This window comes from Diuraphis noxia, unplaced genomic scaffold (genome assembly GCF_037042655.1).
Source record: "Diuraphis noxia isolate RWA-SAM2 unplaced genomic scaffold, SU_Dnox_SAM2 contig0004, whole genome shotgun sequence".
NCBI classification, from domain to species: domain Eukaryota; kingdom Metazoa; phylum Arthropoda; class Insecta; order Hemiptera; family Aphididae; genus Diuraphis; species Diuraphis noxia.
The window spans coordinates 17,719,211-17,740,925 of record NW_028301714.1 but is presented as its reverse complement, the minus strand read 5'-3'; the positions used below and the strand labels follow the sequence as shown (position 1 = coordinate 17,740,925).

The following is a 21,715-nucleotide window of genomic DNA, read 5'->3' as shown; positions in this document are numbered from 1 at the left end:
CAGACTGTAGCCCGTGGACCGAGAAGGCTCTCGGGTTATTTAATTTAATAATTGTTCAATAACTGACTGCACTGCACTGCGGACTCCCTCGGGCTATTAAAAAGGTAAAAACTAAAAATGAGATGCAAACGTTATATCCCCATTAATATACCTATCGCCCTAGCTATTTAAATAAATGACTTTTATATTTTTTTTATATATCCAGAAAGTAATCGAACCTATAGACTATAATATTTAAATAATTTTTGAAGAATTAGATTTTGGTATTATTTTTTTTAATTACACAAATATTTATACATTATCTACTATTTATATTATCCCTTGTATTTTGTTGATCAACGGGTGTTATTCATTAACAATTTTTATCAAATAATTACATTTCAATTTAATGTTATTTAAGTTTTTAGTACCTAGTTGATAGTAGTTAGGTATAATGTCATAATTATGATTATCTTCAATACGAGCCTGCAAGAAGCTAATGATATACCTCAAATTCAATTATATTTATTGAAACAAAATTAAAAAATGTTTGAAATGGTTGATTTTAAGTATAGCAGCAGCCTCATTTAGAGCTACACAGGGGCGTCTCCAGACCTTGGCTATGGGGGGGGGGGGGGGCGAAATAATAAAAAAATAAATATTAATTTACATGAGAATATAGGATTCAGATACTGAGTGATGAACCATTTTTTTTTCAACTTTTGTAATTTAGAACTATAATAGTCTCCTATCTATAAAATATTTGTGTCACTTAATATTATAATATTAAATTATAAAATTTACTAATAATTACTATGCAAGTCAGTCACCTTACGGGGGGGGCGATCGCCCCTTTCGCCCCCCCCCCCCACAAGGACGCCCCTGGAGCTACAGTAATCTTGGGTTGAACTTCTTGATTTTACAATAGTCCCAATCAGCCTACAGAAATATTGTACCATTAATTATATACCAAATAAAATTTTAATTTAGACCAACAGATAAAATATATACCTAAACAAATAACCGTTATATTACCTAGTTAATGATTGAATAAAGATTTTTCATAGCTCAAAAAAAAGTTAAGTCGTATTTATTTTAAGCACTACAGACTAAACGATTTCATTGGTTATTGATGTTGTAAAACATGAAGTTGATAATATAAACTTAGAAGACAATAGATATATTTGCTATAAACTTAAGAACTTCCGGTACCCACTATTTTGAAGTATAGTGATTTTTTAGTCAACCAACATTTCTTTTACAAAAGTTAGAAATATAAAATATAATTTTTTTTTAAATATTATATTATAATTATAGGTAGGAAGATAAGTAATAAATAATAAATTAATAACTAATAGTAAATATAGGTATAGAAAAATAAGTGCTCATTGTATATAATATTTATATTTTATAATATACCTATTATGTATGTATATGGAAATCTATTAGTTGTGAACAAACCCGAGAATAGTAGCAGAACGATTTTTTTTAGTTAATAGAACTTAATATCTGACAACCATTATAATTTATTATAGGTACACGACGGTCGTTCAAAATTAGAACGGCGGCTTATATTGTTATTCCCGTCACTTCCGGTTAACCCACTCGATACCAAATTTAATGCATCCGGTCCTTGCAACGTTATGACCCAAAGGCATCCACGCTGATCACTTGAAAATAGCTGCCTTCTGTTTTAATCATCTTGTGCAGTTTTCTAACGCCCTGGCCATCACCTGGACAACTGGAGAACTTAGGAGATTTGCGAACGCCAATTGAAGTATGACAAGTATATTTGTGACATTTCATCATCCTTTTATTTTTTATTACAAAACTAGGGGATACCTGCACAAAATATAAAACAGTACAAACAAAATCTATTATATTACTTTATAAACTGAGCTACCGTATTTTATTTTATTTATTAACCGTAATCGTTTTGCAATAAATCTTAATCACTCTCTCGGCATATTTTAATCTCATATACATGCAAAGAAAACGGTTTCTAAATCGTGTTTTACGGTCGAGCATTAAAAGGACAAAACACGGACAGTTTGTACCTACGATCAGGTAATAACCTAAGATTGCAGAATGTAGACATTTTGCACTACATTTAATACTAATAATTCTACATGGTAGTGACGCCACTTAGTATTTTTGGACCTTGGTCAATATTTTTGGTGTGGCCATCGATGATTATGAAACTAGATGGTAAATATTTATACTTAATATTTTGTTTTATAAAACAATCTTTAGACACTTTTAAAATACACAATCACCAGTTAATAGTAGTGATATATTTTATTATTCCTAATTGACGATGTATTTAAATAAATATAATTTATTTGGAATTATTAAAATTAAATCATACTTATTAAATTTATTTATTTTATCATATTTCTATTGATTCTACCACTTTTCGGTTTATAAAATTTATCTTCATATAATATCAAATTGATACACAATAAGTTAATAAAGTATATTTTAAAAATAATTAGTGATTAAATAAAGTTAGTTTTAAAAAATTATGAAGCTTATTCTACTCTCATAATTTACTATATTATCGTCTCCTTAATGATTTAAAGTCTTTTCTCTTCTTTTTAAACGATGTGTTTATAATTTCTATCAATAATACCATTTTCTTCACAAATTGCTTTTGCAGTTATTACAGAATTTTCAAATCCTGTTTGTCTAAATAATTTTTAAAAAAATTAAAAGCCTTATTTTAGTTGTACCTTGCAAACTTTTGCTGATAACATTCACTTCTTATAAAATGCCATAAAATAAATAAAATTATGTTTATATCTCATTAAACTTTTTAACATTGTCATTATATGTACTAATATATTATACTTTATGACATATTTAATAGTGCAAACTACAAAAGGTCCGTGTTTTATATTGTACATTTTTACCTGTCCGTACAAAATGTCCGCAGTATGGATTTTAAACAATGGACAGTACAAAGGGATCGTTTACCAAAGAAAAATGGTTTTTGCGTATGCACATAAAATAAACTTTTTGTTAATATCTTTTGAAGAAGATATAAATATTGTAATTTGCTCTATAAAACTAAATAGTATTAAATTGTATTAATAACGATTTAATCTTTATAAAATGTATTAGGTATCTACATGCGTACCTATTAAAAGTTATAACGTTTACTGTTGAATGTTTATAAAGCAATTAAGTACGACTAGTCTCAAAATATTATTTTAATTTAACATTTGACTATTTATCTACAATATTCTATCTTATTAGGTAAATACTATAGAAGTATCAAATATAGCGTATGTAGAAGTTCTAATATATAGGTATACAGCGCCATTATAAATAAATACGGAGATAGATACTTATTTAATCAATATAAGAAATAACTTAAAATGAAAAACTTTTGTAATAATTAATAACTAACAGAGTATATTAAGTATTTAAACAAATATGATTTTTGTATTTTTTATAATTTAGATAATTTTTCTTATAGTCAAAATTACGTTTATTATTTCATTGTTATTATGGATTGTCGCATATAATATGAAAAATGGACATTTTATCTCTCCTCCTCCTCCCAACTAGAACTTTTATTATTGATTAGGACATCTACTGAAAATTTTTGATGCCGACATTTTCCCCAAACACCAATTTTTAAGAGTTCATTATTTTATATGAAATAAATTTTTTTTTATCTTATGTCTAATTTTATTGAAATAGACAGAAATCCAAAAAAAATATCTTTTTTATTATTAACAAAAATTACGCTTGGCGACATAAGTCATTGGGTTACAAGGATTATTATTTATATCATTACATCAAAATATTCATAAAGTGTTTATATTTTGTTTTGAAGTTCACCGTTTGTAATGAAATTTAAGATTAGGTTCAACATTCAATCATTATATGTGTTTAATTTTTAGATCAGTGGCACATGTTGGACATATTGGAGGATCGTTTTTACTCATTATAGATTATAAGTGAATTGAGTGTGTCCGATCCGTAGTCTAGTTAGGACATTTTCAAACACTCAAGAAAGGTATGTGGAATGTGGGCTATCGAACAATTGAGATCATTATACCTTTTTGGTAGAACGATTGAGAACACTAAAAATAACAAAGAACTTACCGCTGACCCAAATAAAACCCAAAAAAGAATACAATTGAGAACGAATTTACTTGCAACGTTGCCATATCATTTATTATTTATCATTTAACAAATATTCATGAAAAAAGTCACATGTATTATAAATATATTTAAAAAATAAAAATATGTAATAAATATGTAAAAATAAGTATAACATATAGAATATTATCAAAATATGTATATGTCATATCAAATTAGTTACGTATAAATTAATTATAGCGGGATAGCGTAATCCAACATACTCCAATACTTTAGGTATTTTAATAAATTATTAGAACTTTTAATTGCTACATATCAATTTATCCTTTTGCTTTATTGGCATTTCTTTTTTTACCCTGTTCTATCATTGCTATTTTTAATGAAGTTTTTGATTGAGTTTCAATTAGAGTTTTGATAACAATATATATTTCTGGATGAGAGCTATAAAATTGCCTATTAAATGTCCCACGAAAGCTTTCAGCAACATTGATAGTTCTAGAAATTTAAGTCTAGTCATTCTCTCGTATATCTGGTATCTAATTTACAATAATAACATCTAGTTAATCTGATAAACGTCCGATAAATGTTAAAAATCAACTGTATCAATCGTTCAGTCAAAATGGTATAACGTTCGATTGCCGATTATCGTGCTCAAATTATTGTTCGATTAAATTTGGCAACGTTGGAAAAAAAATATCAAACGTCCTCAATCGTATTACCATAAATAACGTTCTCAATTATTTTTTATCGGGGATGTGTCCATATGAACACACCTTGTTTTATTTCGTGGAGTTTCGTGTGCACCCTAATATCTTTATTAACTATGTTTTATATGGAAAATATATTAGGTATTAGGTTACAATTATCAAAAATATGTCTATAATTTAACATAATATGTATGAAAATATTTGAAAATTTATTCCGTATTTAAGGCAAAATTGGACAACTGAAAATAAAGTAATAAATATCATATGATGAGATTAAAAAAAAAATGGGTAGAAAGCGTCCGCACCATAAAATGTATCGGAAGATGTCCATATTAGTATATTACACTGAAAACAGTTTAGTGAGAAATATCCGCGATTAATGTATTATTAAAATATCTTTTACATAAATACCAAATAGTCAAAAGTACCTAACCAATTTCGCGTTATGATTTTATTTTTACTCATAAGTCAGAACTCATAAAATAATATTTTCTTTTGTAATCGTTTTAAATTATTAATTAAAAAGTTTATAAATTATTTTTATATCAAATTATATTTTTTTTCACGACCGCCTGCCGCACATAATACAAATATGGAATAAGTCTACCGGAAGTTCTTATCGGCAGAGTAAGGTACTCCGTGCTATATATAAGTATATATGTACTCACTCCTATATTCAACTGCTGCCGATATAAATGTATAATATATTACAATCGATGTGTGGAATAGCGCGTAGTGGTCTGGAGACGGTTAAATTTATGACGATATAACCTGAACAATTATTTATGTCTGAAATTTATATGCATTAATATTATTGTAACTTGTAAGCTGTTATTGAGTGATTATTTTCTGTAGTGATAATTCTCTTATTTACTTAAAAATATAATGCTTTTAAATTTAAGTAGGTAATAGAAATAATTTTTTTTTAATATTATTTAATTTTTAAAATCCAAATGGCAAACACTTAATATCTTGTAATTTATTGTAATATTTTTAATTTAATCATTAATCACGAGTTCTGAGCTATCATATTATTAGGTAAACTTCAAACCTGGACACTTTTATTGCGCAACAATTGTCGGCCAATTAAATCCTTTTTACAACAATTAGACATCGGTTTTTTCTTTGTCATTACATCATCCACTTTATCAATGGCAATCTGCATCCATTTATTCGTATACATTGTATCTACTCGTTCATCCAAAGAATTAATCCGACGGGCTACAATTTTTAACCAAGACATGGTAAAGACGCAATCATTTTGTAATACCCATCGTCCGATATTATTAATTTTTTTTGAATCAGTAATGACCTAAAGAAACAATAAAAATAATGTCACTATAAAGCAATTATAGGTAGTATAATATATTACTATAAAATTAATCATAAAATGTTATTGTATCAACAATAAATCATGATATTATAATTATAATATGGTTTTATAGAGTAAAGACTAATAATTATTAGTAATAGTATATAGTAGGTACTAGGTAGTAGGTAGGTATACTGGATAGCAATATTAGCAATAAGCAGGGATGGGCAACTGGCGGCCCACGTACCTTTTTTATCTGGCCCGCACTACATTTTCAAATTACTTCATATAAACAATATATTATATAATAAAGGAAAATCTAACCTGGTGAAAGACTTAATCGCCAAAATGAGATAATAAAATTAAAATTCGTATCATACATAAGCGCCAAAATCATAGGTAATACCCGTGTGCCACGGTAACGGTGAATAGTTATTGAATAACAAATGTTAATTTAGAACTAATCAATCTATTAAATTTATATCGATTTGGATATGTATATCATATTTTATTATTGACATTTTTTTTTATAAAATCTCAACCGTTTTATTAAATTTAAATTTATTTGTATGTATATTATATTTTAACAATTTATTATTGAACATTTTTAAATGCCTTTGTCATTTAGCCATCTAATCAAATCGGTGTAACCCTATGGGTTAAAACCCACGGTTTAGCAAAAATAGACATGTGTTTGTAGTTTATAAGTAGGTTATGGTTAATAAAAGTGAAGTTATCGAAAAATAAAATTTATGAACTTAAGTAGCTACTATTTAAAATAGTTTTTATTTATTTTTCAATAATATTTTGCTTACCTTTTTAACAATATTGAAATCCACAAAAATTTAAATAATATTTATATAAGTTATAAAAAATTAGAATCTTTTGAGATTAAGACCTCGAGTATAATTATTTAGATATGATTATAGGTAATAACACTTATAACTAATAACTTAAATTCAAATTTATATACAAGAAGTTTAAAACTTAACAAAACAAAATATTTTAAAATCAAAAAAATATTAAATATTTCATAGAAAAAACATTGAAAAAGTATAATTAATTTTAAAAATAAGACAGTATGTATTACAATAATATTATATTCAGGAGTTTTATCAAATTCTATATTTCATATTTTTCATTTTCCTGACTCTTGGGTCATGGTTCATGAAATTTTATCCCCCCTCCCTTTTGAACTATACATATGTGTAGCCAATCAACCCACCAGAAATTCCTGAGCACTAATTATAATTTATATCAACTATTTTAATTTATAGCATTAGAGAATTACTTTCTTTTTGATTTGGAAACATACCACTTCCAAGAAAATGTAAGGCTGAAGAAACTTATTGTAAGAGAATAGAGAATACGAATTGCTAATAGCTTATCTCAGAAAATATACTTGGTTGTTGATGGATTTCAATAAAAGCAAGAGTTACTTCGAGTAGATTCCTTGAGACTTTTTAGCTCCTTTTTTCAATCCATGTATACTGTTACAAGATTTTTCATTCATTGATTTCATTTGGACTCACGAAAATTGGATATTATTTTGTTAATAATTTTTTACCATTGATTACGAGTTATATTACAATATTTTAATCATTATTAAAAATATGGCATATTTTGAAATATTTTTTTATATGACATAAATAACTATAAACCGTTTCACACGAAAAAGTTATTTAGATTTTAAATATAAAAAATTTGCTGTTAGTAATATGCGACTGGCTCAAAAAATTGTCTTGATTACCTATTTTTAAAATATATAATATTAGTTTTGGATAAGTAAAATTTAAGATTGATAATTATTTTATGGCAAACTGATAGCGTATGCGTGAGGGAATTCACTATTGGCCATTAATAATACCGCCGTATATTGTTTATATTATATAATTCTATATTATTAAAATGACTGTATTTTACCTTAAATCTATCGTAACCATTTCCCTTGGGTTTTACTTGTTTATTGTCTGTGGTATACGTAACATCATTATTGTTATTGGCATAATATTTTGCGCTATCTTTTTCTATTTGTTTCTGATTTAATTTTTCATAATTTGCTTTCTTTTTTAAAGATTTTTCCCTCAATCTTTTACTTAACTCTTTAGCTCGAAGATCCTTCTCTATATTCTCCAATTCACGTTTCCTTATAAATTCTTCAAGTCTTAGTTTTTTTTGTTTTTCTACTTCTGCTTTCTGTAATAAAACCATTTTAGCTAATCTTTTCTTCTTTTCATTTTCTCTTAGCATTTTAGCAAATTCAGCTTTTTCTTGTATTGTCATTGATATTAGTGATTCAGCAAGTTTTTGATCTTGATTTATTTTATCCATAGTATTTACAACTAATTTAGATTTTTTGGATGACTTCAAACAAGTAGCTGATCTTTTATTCTTTTTTGTCCATAGAAATTCTCCATTTATGACATATATAGAGTCAGTTTTATTTTTCACTTTATACAATACGTCTACCTCAATACCTTCCCGTTGTAGCTGTAATGCGTCATCATACGCAAAGCGATGATTGTAAGCTCCTTTCCCTGGAAGTTCTGAACACACGGTACGTTTTTTTTTTAGTATTTCTCTATTAAAACCAATACTACACATGGAATATTTCAAAAATGATTTATTTTTTTTATTTTTATTTTTATTCACGTATGCTTTATATTTAGTTGAGCTTTGATCAAATTTTCCACTACTTTTGTAGTTGGATTTGAATTTAGCTTTTAACTTTCGTCTAACATCTTTATACTTCGAAAATTTTCGACTAAAAATTTTTGATGGCATTTTTTGAATTTTTTTTTCAATTTCCATAAGGTTTGGACACTGCAATTTTTCATTAGGATTAATTTTGGGTTTCACTATTTTGTTAGCTATGATTTTTTTTGACAAATCAATTGGTTTATAGTTACAAGATTTTTCGTTTTCACCAGCTTCATAATTTTTAATACTTTGTTTAAGATTTACTACAGACATTTTAGTTTTTAATAATCGATTTTTATCATTTTTACTTTTAATTTTTGGTAATTTTAACTGTTTGCAACTATTTATACATCTCAATAGTGAATCCCTTATCAAACGTTTTGATCCCATAACTTTTGTTGGTTTCATCATGAAAACCGTTTGTTTTTATCAAATCAACATTATTATTTTTTTTTTTTTTTATAGTGAATTTTTCTAAAACAAATTAAATTAAAACTAAACAATTTTTTGAGTTATGAATAATTTACATTTTGAATTAAAATAAATATAAAATATACTTACAAATTACAGAATAAAAATATTAAATGCAAGCATCTCGTATATTTATTGACCTTACTTTATTCAATAAATGCAGGGTTTAATTACCATGACAATGAATTATATGTAATAGATTCTACGGAGTGATCCTTTTAATTTACTCATTATAAGTGTCATCATGTATATGCAAGGAATTATATTATATCCATTATATTAATAAGAACATAAAACACTTATTGAAGTAATGATTTCCTTACAATGATAACCTTAAATAATGTAATGAAAATAAAATATTATTTAGGATTAACTGTTTAAACAGTATAGGATTTACTGCAAAATAAAAATAACTATGAAATTTGACAACCGTTTTATTCGCCCACATCCAATTGTTTTCTTTAAGTTGTCTTAAGTTAGTGGTATGGGGTGTAGACGGTCACCCGCAGTGATAACCGGACTCGAAACAATGTGATTACTGATTGCGACAACGTCCATTGCTCGTGTTATTAAAATATGAAATTTATCAACAATAAAACAATGTCGACAGTCAGCATTTTTCGCGCCACAGTTTTTTTTTACTCCCGCAACATTAGTTTATGATGATAATATGAAAATAAATTTTCGAACAGCATCGATGTATAATTGGAAATAAGCGCATCGTGGCATCAGCAATAAACCGACGTTCTTATAACCATCACATATTCACATAAAATTCACAATCGTAAAATCAGCTCATCGTCGTTATAAGAATTGCTTTATGTGAACTCGTTATAAGAATTGGAAAATAATTAAATTCCATACGTACTTATACCACTACAGAAAGACGAAAAAAAAAATTAATGACACTTACTGATGCTCACGTAACAGACAATATTATCGATGAAATATAATTTAAAATTTTCTGCTATATTTAGTATTTATAGGTAGGTACACGTCAAGACAACATACTTGTGCATTAAGCATTAGGCAACACCATAATACCATTAGGTGATCCCTATTTACTCATATAATATTTTACGTCAAAGTTGTCCATGAGATATAATATTATAATATAATCAAAATATTACGGAAATGTTAATAACAAAATATACAAAATATGTTTTTAAAGTATAATAATTTAGAGCCTATATAAATGGTAGATTACCGTTCAAACTGCTTTTATTTCTAGGAAATGATTTTTGATGTTCATAATTTATAGTGAACAAATTCATCCACCCGTTTTCGATAATTACCAGTTTTTAACATATTATATCAAAATCTGGTATTTTTTTTTTCAATTAGGTTTATAGCTTAAAATAAATAACGATTATTATTGAATGATTTCAATATTCTTAAATAATACAATATGCAATAAGTAATAATAAAAACAAACCGAAAAAATCACGATAACTACATAATATAAATTATAAAAAGATTTCACACCAAGCGACATCACAATATTCCACTACTATCGTTGGCGTCAATTTAATCAGTGATACTTACACGGTTATATCTTATACCCATTGCCCATTGGATTTGTCTCCAGACCTTCGTAAGTGGGTATAATAACATACAATTTGACAATCCGCTATCAATCATATCGGAAACACATAGTCCGAGTAGTTAAATAAAGGTTAAATAAATATAATAACGAGTAACAAATTCCGTTCAATATATATGTAAATATTAGCTGTTGAATACAAAGCTCGTCCTTGTATTCGGTTTTTTTTTTCTTTTCATAATATTCTCACTATTCCGTCCCCGTGGTTGTGCTATACGCGTGCAGAGCTGTTGCGTCGCGGCACTTGATTAACGGCTGCAGTGGCCGAAAACCGGTCACTCGTGAGTGTGTGTGTGTGTGTGTGTGTGTGTGTGTGTGTGTGTGTGTGTGTGTGTGTGTGTGTGTGTGTGTCACCTTTGCCGCGGCGGCAAGTGGAGAACACGACAACAGACCTAACTAATTAGCCGACGCGCTGGCTCGCGCGAACCCGAACGGGTATGGCCCTAATAGCGTTATCTGGTTCGGGCGACGTTTTATGGTGCTCCGACAACGGTATTTGTGTGAATAATAATAAAGAAAGAATCGAACACATTGACGCCGAAAAAAAGAGATAATTTTTTCTCGTTAGGTATAACACGCATAAGTATAAAACACCATATAGGTATAATAGGCACCTGTATATTATATGTATACAGCGTAATAATAATTTACCGGCACACGGTGATCGGCGGCGGGCGCCAAACAATAAAATACAAGCGGGTAACGATGGTATAATAATAGTAATAATATACATATTACTTATATACGTATGGTACCATGTTTGGGTAGATAGGACGCCATTTCCGATATTGTACGACGCGGCGCGCGTGTGTGTAATAAAGCTTTATCGTGTTCGGATGTGTCGTGTCCAGCGCGCGGGCAGGACGTTAACAGAGGTGTTCGACAAGTCGTCGTCGATGCCGTGTTGTTCTCGTTCTTATTTTAATGGTCGGTCCCGCAAACAACAGGTGCGGCGGGACCGGGTTTTCTTTTTCCCGATAATTGCCCCGGCCAGACTACTATATCATACCTATAATACTACAACTTAAATTATGCATATAATTTAATAATAATAATATATGTATTTTATAGAAAATTCATCGGGCCGGCAGAGTATTATTATACTTATGTACAGTCACCGTTACGTAATGTATCATGTACAATAAAGCGCTATATATTACATCACTTTAGGTACTTGTATTGGCTGTATTGCAGACGTATACCGTGTATTGTTATACATAAATCTATACTGTATATACTTATATACACGAACGCATAATATTATTTTCGACAAATACGAAAATCGACCAGTTGGATATTACATAAGTAATAAGTGAGCGATAGTAAATTCCACCGATTTACAGGTAGTCGATTTTAGGGTTAAATTTAGATCATTTAAATTCCAACGATACGTTATTTTTTACCCGTAAACAGTGTAAACACGTAAACTCCTCGGTAAAATCGATTCATGGTAAAAGTCTCGATGGTAAAATCCACAGATCACAATTATACTTAAAATAACAATTAAATAATCTAATTAAAATTGATATAGGTACTAGTACTATATTATGTAGTTTACTTTATTTTAATTTTGTTTAAACACAGAGGGATGTCCTTATAAAGACTTATAAAAGTAAATTTTTAAATGATTACGTTAGGTGTTAGGTAATCTTATATTTTAAAATACTAAAGGTTTGACTTGTATTTTATAAGTACTTCGGCTCTCCTTGCCTGGCAAACGCCTGCACATTCCTACCCCGACTTATATTTACTTATCTCTCATTCAAGTTTGGGTTGGCTTGCGATACCTGCAGTGTCCCGCTCATACAAAATAACTATCGGGTATCGTTAAAATTAAAACGAACACGTCATTATGATGGCTATAGTCAATTTGCATTAAAATTGACTCAAAATATAAACAACATTTGTAATTTGCACCATTTTTTTAAAAATCTGTTTGAAATTTGCACCAAAATAAGGATATGTAGTTTGCACCATCCACAGGTGGCAAGAAATAGGAATTGTAATTTTCACCAAATTTAAAATCGATTATTTAGTACCAACTTACAAGTTTCTATATATTTACATAACTATTTAATTTAATTGTTAACTAATAACCATGATGTTGATGCTGTAACAATAAAAAAAAAGTTTCTATATCCTAATATAAATTTAGCTTAGTTTTTAGTGTTTTTATTTATAAAATAGCTTAGCTTATACACATATCATTGTAAATTTATATGAAATCGTATTATTTCAAATATAAAAAAAGTTTTCCAATTAAATAAATTGTATGAACAATTAAAAAAAAAAAAAAAAAAAAAAACATTTTTTGTTAAACATTTTCTCTGTGTACAACGCCAAAGAATATAATTATATAATTGTATTATATTTGTTTTTTTTTGTTTTATATGCAAAATAAAAATTATGGTTATTTTATTCTAAAATATCTCCCCCCACCCCCCAGAATATTTTAATTTATCTTAACTTCCATATTTCAAGAAAAAAAACTAGAAACTACACTACAAAAATGTTCGTTAAACGACACGAAGCGGTAAGACTAAACGTATAGCTTAGTGTTTTATCAAAATAATAAACTGATATACCTACATTATATAAATATATAATATAACGCGATTACAACTGATAATTGGACGTAAAACGTCAAAATGTTACCAGATAAGGCAAAAAATTATTATTGTCATTCCTGTCCATCTAGTCTTGAAGTCAGCGAGGATATCGAGGAATAATCGAATATTTGATAATCGAACTAATAAATAATTATTTTGGTGCAAATTACAAATTCTATTTACGACTACCTGTGAGTGGTGCAAATTGCATAACTTTAATTTGGTTCAAATTACAAACTCCCATTATGATAATATACCCATGCACAGAACTACAGTACCTAAAGGTAACCTACCTACCTATAATATAATACCATGCAACCATGCAAAACCACTGTGTACGTGTGTCATCCGCAATCTAAATGACTAAAGCTCACGAATTATCTGTTTTTACAATATACCGATAGCCAATGTTCGTATTATTTTGAAATATATCATAGATATGTGTACACAAACCGCCCCGCGGAGATATAAAATCCATTGTTTATTATTAACCTACCTATCACCATAATAGAAGTGTATTTATTATAAAAGTATAGTAGGTATAGGTACCTCTTCACACGAACTTCAAGAAAAGTAACAGAAATAGTAATGTACAATAAACACAACATTATTGTTATATAAATATACTTATAATATTATCAGTTGAAACATTTTATGCTCTGAATGCTCCATTTTATTTTTTTTTCAGTGTCGTCGAATAACATTTAATTTATCTCAGTGTCGCATGATACAGTCGTCGTTCATCACAGAAATATTTTGTTTTGCGTGCAGTCTATTCATGTCACGTCGCCAGAGAGCGGTTATTAAGGCGACGCTTTTACATCAAAATGACGTTAAGCGACTATAACACAACAGGACATTATATATTAATATTTCTATATAATACACGCAGACACGCTAACGCCCAAAAGTTATTTTCTTATGCGTTTTATATCACAATATAGATTATAATATCATAGCCAGTCATAAACTAAATGGACACCATCGTTCAATATATTTTTATAGGCATTACAAATTTAAAAGTAAATGTGCGCGATTAAAATACAAACATTTTTTAGACTACAGACATGATATTAATATCATAGAAACATTTTACATATAGTGCATACAGTACCTACTGAAAACAGTTATATAATTTTATATAGGTAAACATTCTAGATATGTTTTTTTTCGGTAAATTTTAAATTTTAAGCACTGAACGAAGAATAATAAAATAATTACACTGATAGAGCCACGTTATTATAATGGTATATATTTGCATCTCATAGGGGAGGGAGAATAGAGATTACGAGCCTTAAGAAGAGACTTATGGTTATATATGTTTATATATTATGGCTATAATTCTGCCTCCCATCATGAGAAAATGTTTTTCCTGTGCCTCTCGGCTATCAGTATAATCTACATATATTACGAACTTGTAATTTTTCTGTTCTGCAAAGTAATGGTTGTTAATCAACATTTTTCACATATATAAATATACGAAATGTATTGTTGGTCCCATGATATAATACATTTTATCTGGTAGGTTGTAGGTAGTATTTATATTACAGTTGTGAATTTGACGGAAATGTTGTGGGCTTGTGGCCGCACACGTATCGTATGACCTGGATAGTCTTTCAGCCTTCCAAGGAATACTTCTGAATTTATTTAGGGGAAGAACTTGCAAATATACTCTTAAATAATCCACGATTTTACCCTACATAATGTCATAATATGTTTTGAACGGTTTGGTTTTGGTGACAGCTAATTTTTCATAGACGTTGCGAGTTTGCGACATGCGAATACCTTTAGAGTTCAGTGGCGTAGTTACGGGGGCGTAAGGGGTTTCCAATCCCCCCCCCACAACCTATCTAAAAAAACTTTTTATATTGGTATTTTATCTTCTGTGTTACTGATTATTTTTAAAGTAATCTTTTTTTTGCATTTTTCGATGATGGAATTAATAACAATTTGAAACAAAATAAAAATGACGTTTAGTTTAACTAATAACTTGTAATTTGTGTCATAAATATATTTTAACCCCCCCCCCCCCCTCAGAAAAATATCGTATCTACGCCGCTGATAGAGTTTATGAATTCGCGACACCGACACCTGTCCGATTACGTTTTTATCGATGCAAATATGTATAATATATTAATATGTGAGTCGTTCTAACGTTCGATAGAGTAATATTATTATACTATATGTCGAATATTTTACAAGCATCTCGATTTTACCAGACTCGTTTTCGCTGCCCGCATATAATATTGCGTGCATCTCTGCGTTTCAGTAAACTCTTTTATTGTTTATCGTTCGATGTGCCGTATGCGAGTATAATGTACATATTTTTTAACTCGAGCGGATATTTTATTAGTTTTGTCGAAAGAAAATATACATAATAATAATAATAATAATAATAATAATAATAATAATAATAATGGTATAAGGTACGTATTGATTAATTCTATACACACGAATTCGACGGAAAAACGTTTTAGCTGTCATGTAATTTAAAAACACTGTTCGTGTAACTTTGTTGCTGAATTAATATTACATTAAACGTTTTTATCCGTAAGTATTGTACGGGCTTTGTCAATATTTAAATACGTGTACTTGGCATACAATACGACCATCGTGGTTTTTGTTATTGACCTTTTTATTATCTAATGTGGGGTTGCAAAGGTATTTAATCTACATTCAATACAATAATTATATATACCGGACCTATACCTAATCTAACCTACAAACTATGTACCTATGTTACCGTAGCTGCAATGACTATATAGACAATAATAGTCTATACTGCATTATTAATGAGTAATATTATACAGCTGGAAAAATAGGACGCACGATTTGTAAAGAAAACTATGATTTTTTAGTTGTTCTTTATAATAATATGATATATTATAGTACATAATACAATATTATTATGTTTATTATTTACCTAGTTGCTTCTCACCATCGACGTGATTGTTGTTTCTTGTAAATCCATGATATGATCATTTCATTTTTTTCCCTATAATATACCTCGATATATAGATGACAACCACTTGGGAATTTTAGCAACGTATCATGCGTCTTCTAGCAGCCGTCCTACATTATGCTGTGAGTATGCATGTGAGGAGCGGCATTCGTTTACAATAATATTATAATGCACGATTAATATGATTTTTCATTATACATTGTGACTTGAGAAGCACGTAAATAATCGTTTATTGCTCGTCTTCTGTAGTACCGTATCCTTATTACCCCGCCTGACCCGTGTTCACTGTGGTTACTATACTTATATTATTATAAGTTATAATGGATAATGGATATACATAGGTGCTCACTTTGACATTGTTTTTTAGTTTCTAGCGGTCCACGGTGAGCGCCCGCATACATTGTCGTGAGATCTCAGTCATGTCAGTACTGGTCTTGATCCGACGCACGCATACCTATAGTAGTTGTTTTTATGTATTTTTTCACTATAATAATTTATAATAATATATTATAGATAAACAATATTTTTATAAACAACTTTTAATAGTTGTAAATTGTCATAAATAATTGTTTCTCTTTCAACTATTAAAATATCAATAATAATATAATATTTTGACTTGTATTTCTCAATGTGATTGATTTTATTTGTCAGTTTCTCGTCTAAATAAATACATTTTATATAAATAATATTATCTTAGCACGATTGCGTGAAAATAATATTAGGTAATAAAAACATGTATTTCAAAAATATAACCCTTCTTAACCATATTAATACTTGTATAAACTATAGAACTATTGAACTATACACAACTATTTTTTTTTAAATTTATACAGATGCTATAAATAAATAACTCAATTATATTATATTCATTTATATTATTAGATATTTTAATAACATAAATTATCTGTCACAATGGTCACACAATATTGAATTTTATATCATGTTTATATTAATTGATTTCTTATAAGTACTCTTAAAACAATATAAATCAGTTGGTTTAGTGACCCTGTGCTATACTTCTATTTATCAACTTGATTTCGAAATATATGTATAGTATATGTATTTTTTAATGTTCTTCTTGAATGTGTTATTTTAATTATTTTAAAAACAATTAATGCTGTTCAATGTTCATTACACGTACAGCTTATATTTATGTCTTATATAATGTTATATATGATATGTATAAAATGTAGGTACCTACACAGCGTATGCGTCAAGTTCAGATAATGGTCAGTGTTTCGATATAACATTTTACGATCCGTAACATGGTAGAGGTACGAAGTACCTATATATAGTGTATAATGTATATTATACATAGTTAAATTATACAAATTATGTGGTTTATTTAGTGTATTTTCTTAGGTATTAAGTTTTTATTTTTATCAGTGTTTTATGTTAGAATGTAGTGCTAAAATACTAAATAGCCAAGGATCTTTTGTATCTTTAAGTACCGCATAGGCATAGTTAACAACTTACAAGTTAAAGTTGAAACAAATCTAAATAAGAAATGATAATCGATTACCTTAGAGTAAAAATGATTAGTTATACCACGATCATAATATATACATAATATGTAATCGTTTCAATATACATAAATCAGTTTATACTTTTAAAAAATAAGTACATTAGTATAAAAGTATATAACACTATACAACACTATATAGATACACATAATAGGTATAGTTACAAAGAGCAAGGTTAGATTTTATTGAACTTTATATTATTTATTCCACTCAACTAAATTATAGTCTATATAATACGATATTTCACAATTGTGCTCATGTATTGTGTAATTATTTTATGCTCAAATGATAAATACTTAATACCTATTGGTATTTAATATTATATATTTGGTTATATTGTGGTAATATTTATACTTAAAACAAAACATATCCACAAAGAATGTTGGCCTAATAATAATATTTATTATTTAACTACCTAGTATACAAGTACCTAACGATAGTAACAAAATAACAATAATTATGTAGCGATTTCAGATTTGTAATGAATATATTTTTATATTTTAAAATAGATTAATGTAATATTATTACTTATTAGTAATAATGAATAGCCAAAATAACAAAGTATGGCCCATATAATATTATATTAGTATATTATAGGTACCTAGTAATACTTTTCTTGTAATTATTATAAGTCACAAATATATAAAGTTTTTAAAAATAAAAACCTAACTTCCGTAACCACAAAAAAATCTAATAAAATGCAAATGACGAATTGACGACTATACTACGAATGATGATATAAGTTATTATAATAGTCACTGTCTAGTTAAACAACAACAACAACAATAATAATAATAATAATAATTGATTAAAGTTTATTTAATTTACGATGGACGATAATTGGTTAAAAAACACTCAATGTACTCTATGGGATTTCACAGCTTATTGCCCTCGAGCTGTTGTTGAAAATGTTTGTTTTGGAAATCATAATTGAAATACAATAAGTAATGTGATATATTATTATTGTACACGCTTACACGATATAATATATATTTACAGTGTAAACACAAGCACCAACACATTTTGTAGCCGTGCGATATCTGCCCTAGAGGAAAAAGCACGAACGCACATCTGACTCGGCTATACATATTATAGGTGCCTTCTAAAACAAACACCTAATAAATATCACCGAATAAAATAATTTTGTTAAATTATCAGACTGTGGTGAAGAGTCAAGGCCCCGTAGGTCTCACCAACAACTGTATAGTATAATATAATACGTGTATATTTTTATAATTGTATTTGTATTATTACTATTATTATTATTAAACTATTTCTATTATATTCTTTAATAATTGAAACATTCGATAACGAAATGATCTATGCACTATACTATAGTTGTTATTTTTCTTCCAACTAAGTTTTTTTTAAATTTTTAATGAGGCTCTTCTACGCCTTGAGATGATATTCTAATATAATATAGGATACTGGATACTACCCATAGTATATGTATATATACATGTCTCGCTAATTTGTGTACATATACGGTCAAACGGCGATCTCGTGGGAATATTTTACACGCAGAGACACACACGGACTGATGCGTTTTTAGGTTTTACTACATATATATATATATATATATATATATATTTTTTTTTTTATCGACGGACTATACGACTCTGAATAGTATTGTATAATATTATAATTACCATGTAATTACAACGACACGCCCCGTCATACGACCTACCGGTGCTGCAGCTCGTTGCATGTCAATATCTAACATTTCGTATTCAATTACAAGCGCGACGGCGTCAATCAATTATTATCAATTATCATCGTATTATATATATAATGCCCACACAATAAACCACATACACACAAAGTGGTGGTGTCTTCTTTTTCCACAAAATATTTAACCATACACACCATGTTCGTGATACATCCTAGATGTAAATGTAATATAATATTCCACTTATTTACTCGAGAACTCGACTTGATCAATAAATTGTTTTTCCATATACCTATTACCTATAATGCCAATTAGTCGAAAACTATTCGATATTCCGATATAAAATTTATTTGACTTCAAATGAAATGTACTCAATACAATTACCATATTATAGACTCCTTATGCATGAAATGTTGAAGGTAAAAATAAACCAATATTATAAAGTGTGAATAATTTACTCAACGACCGCATCTCTATTGAAAACGCATATAAGTACCAATGTATTAAAATGTGTGAAGACTTTTGAATAGAATTCTCAGGTACCTATAAAAAACATAACATTAATATAATACATTATTAATAGGAACTTTTTTCTAATTTATTATTGATATTAATACTAATAAAAATATCCTTATTATAATAATATAATAAAAACAATTGTCTTTTACATTTGATTCTAGATTTAGTAGGTATATATATATATATTATATATTACCATTTAAAATAAATTGTAGTACGTAATATATTTCTATGGTATAATTATTATGTTAACAAGAAATATATTAGACCTAATTCAATGCATACAACGCGATAATATTAGTACATGGTTTAAATAACCGACGGTACTAAGTCAAAAAAAACAACCTTTGGTGGCAACTTAAATATGAGAATATAAGATGATTATATTTTATTAATTTATTAAAATTATGATAGTTTAAGTATATTGTGTATACCTACCATTTGAATGAAATAAGAAATGTACCTATAATAAGACGTAAAATACGATGACTTCAGAATTGAAATCACATATTAAACAACTATTGTAATGTAATTCATGGTTATAAAATATGGATAAAAAATGAATGGATATTTAAAAACATATTTAACTGACAAATAAATTATACACACGTGTGTAATAAAAACAAAAAATATAGGTATGCTTAAAATTGAATGAGTCAATAGTTGTTGCCATATTATTTTTTTGGCGAAAAAATGTCAATTTACTTTATTGTGTGAGAATCCAATTACTTATACATGTTACCAGCTATATACATATATATTAACTACTAGTAATATAAAATCGAATCTAACTTCCATACTTTTAAAGACTTTTATGTATTAGACATGAATACTTATTTTCCTTTTCTAGTTGAATTTGTAAGTTATTTATGTTTAAAGGTATAATATGTCTTAAAATATTAAATATGCAGTATATGCAGAGGTACTACCTATATTATTACTATAATTATTATTTAAAACTCGATAATATGTTATAGGCATGAATGTTTCCGAATGATATTCAATCGAACTGTTTAAAAAAATATATATATATATATCGAAGAGAGAAAGCAAAACAACGAATTTAATAATCGTGGGTATGACACGTCAGAATGCCAAGTAAAATTAATAAACTGGCGTCGCTGTGAACGCCGGCAGGGCGGGGCTATTGTTAAGGAAAAATAAAACCTATTACCGATCCGTTTCGTCTTGTGGGACTTTGACTTCATATGTGGTCAACGGTTTTATATTTTTGTATGGGATGATCGTTATCGGGCACGGACATTAAAATATTATCTAGGCCCAAGAGATGATGATACCCACAGCGTCGAATTTTGTCAGTCTAGTCTCAGTTTCATTGAGAACAAAAAAAAAAAAACACCAACAATATAACACAGACCGGAATGTAATAATAATTCGTGAATATGATGAAAAAACGTCCGGTCCCCAAGGCGGTTTTTGGGTCGTTTTTTTTATTTCGTTTTTATTCCTGACCCCAGCCGACCCCAAGCACAAATTCCCATATAAACCTTGGGCGTATCTTCCTGCCCCAGAGCGCCAACGTACTAA

At 28.2% G+C, this 21,715-nt stretch overlaps 1 protein-coding gene across 1 annotated transcript; it reads right to left on the bottom strand.

Moving 5' to 3' along the window:
- Nucleotides 1-1,435: 1,435 nt before the first annotated feature.
- Nucleotides 1,436-9,219, bottom strand: LOC107166487 (uncharacterized). Its single transcript, XM_015515172.2, has 3 exons — nt 8,035-9,219; nt 5,851-6,111; nt 1,436-1,821 (listed from the first exon to the last, which is right to left on the bottom strand). Exons 1-3 carry the CDS (start codon nt 9,217-9,219, stop codon nt 1,621-1,623), a joined length of 1,647 nt encoding a protein of 548 aa, XP_015370658.2. The 3' UTR covers nt 1,436-1,620.
- Between the last annotated feature and the right edge of the window lie 12,496 nt (nt 9,220-21,715).

Coding starts and splice junctions, on each gene's coding strand:
- LOC107166487 (XM_015515172.2), bottom strand. CDS start 9,219: ATGAAACCAACAAAAGTTATGGGATCAAAACGTTTGATAAGGGATTCA. Junction 6,112..8,034: donor ATGGTTACGATAGATTTAAG/GTAAAATACAGT, acceptor TTGTTTCTTTAG/GTCATTACTGATTCAAAAAA. Junction 1,822..5,850: donor TGCGCAATAAAAGTGTCCAG/GTTTGAAGTTTA, acceptor TATTTTGTGCAG/GTATCCCCTAGTTTTGTAAT.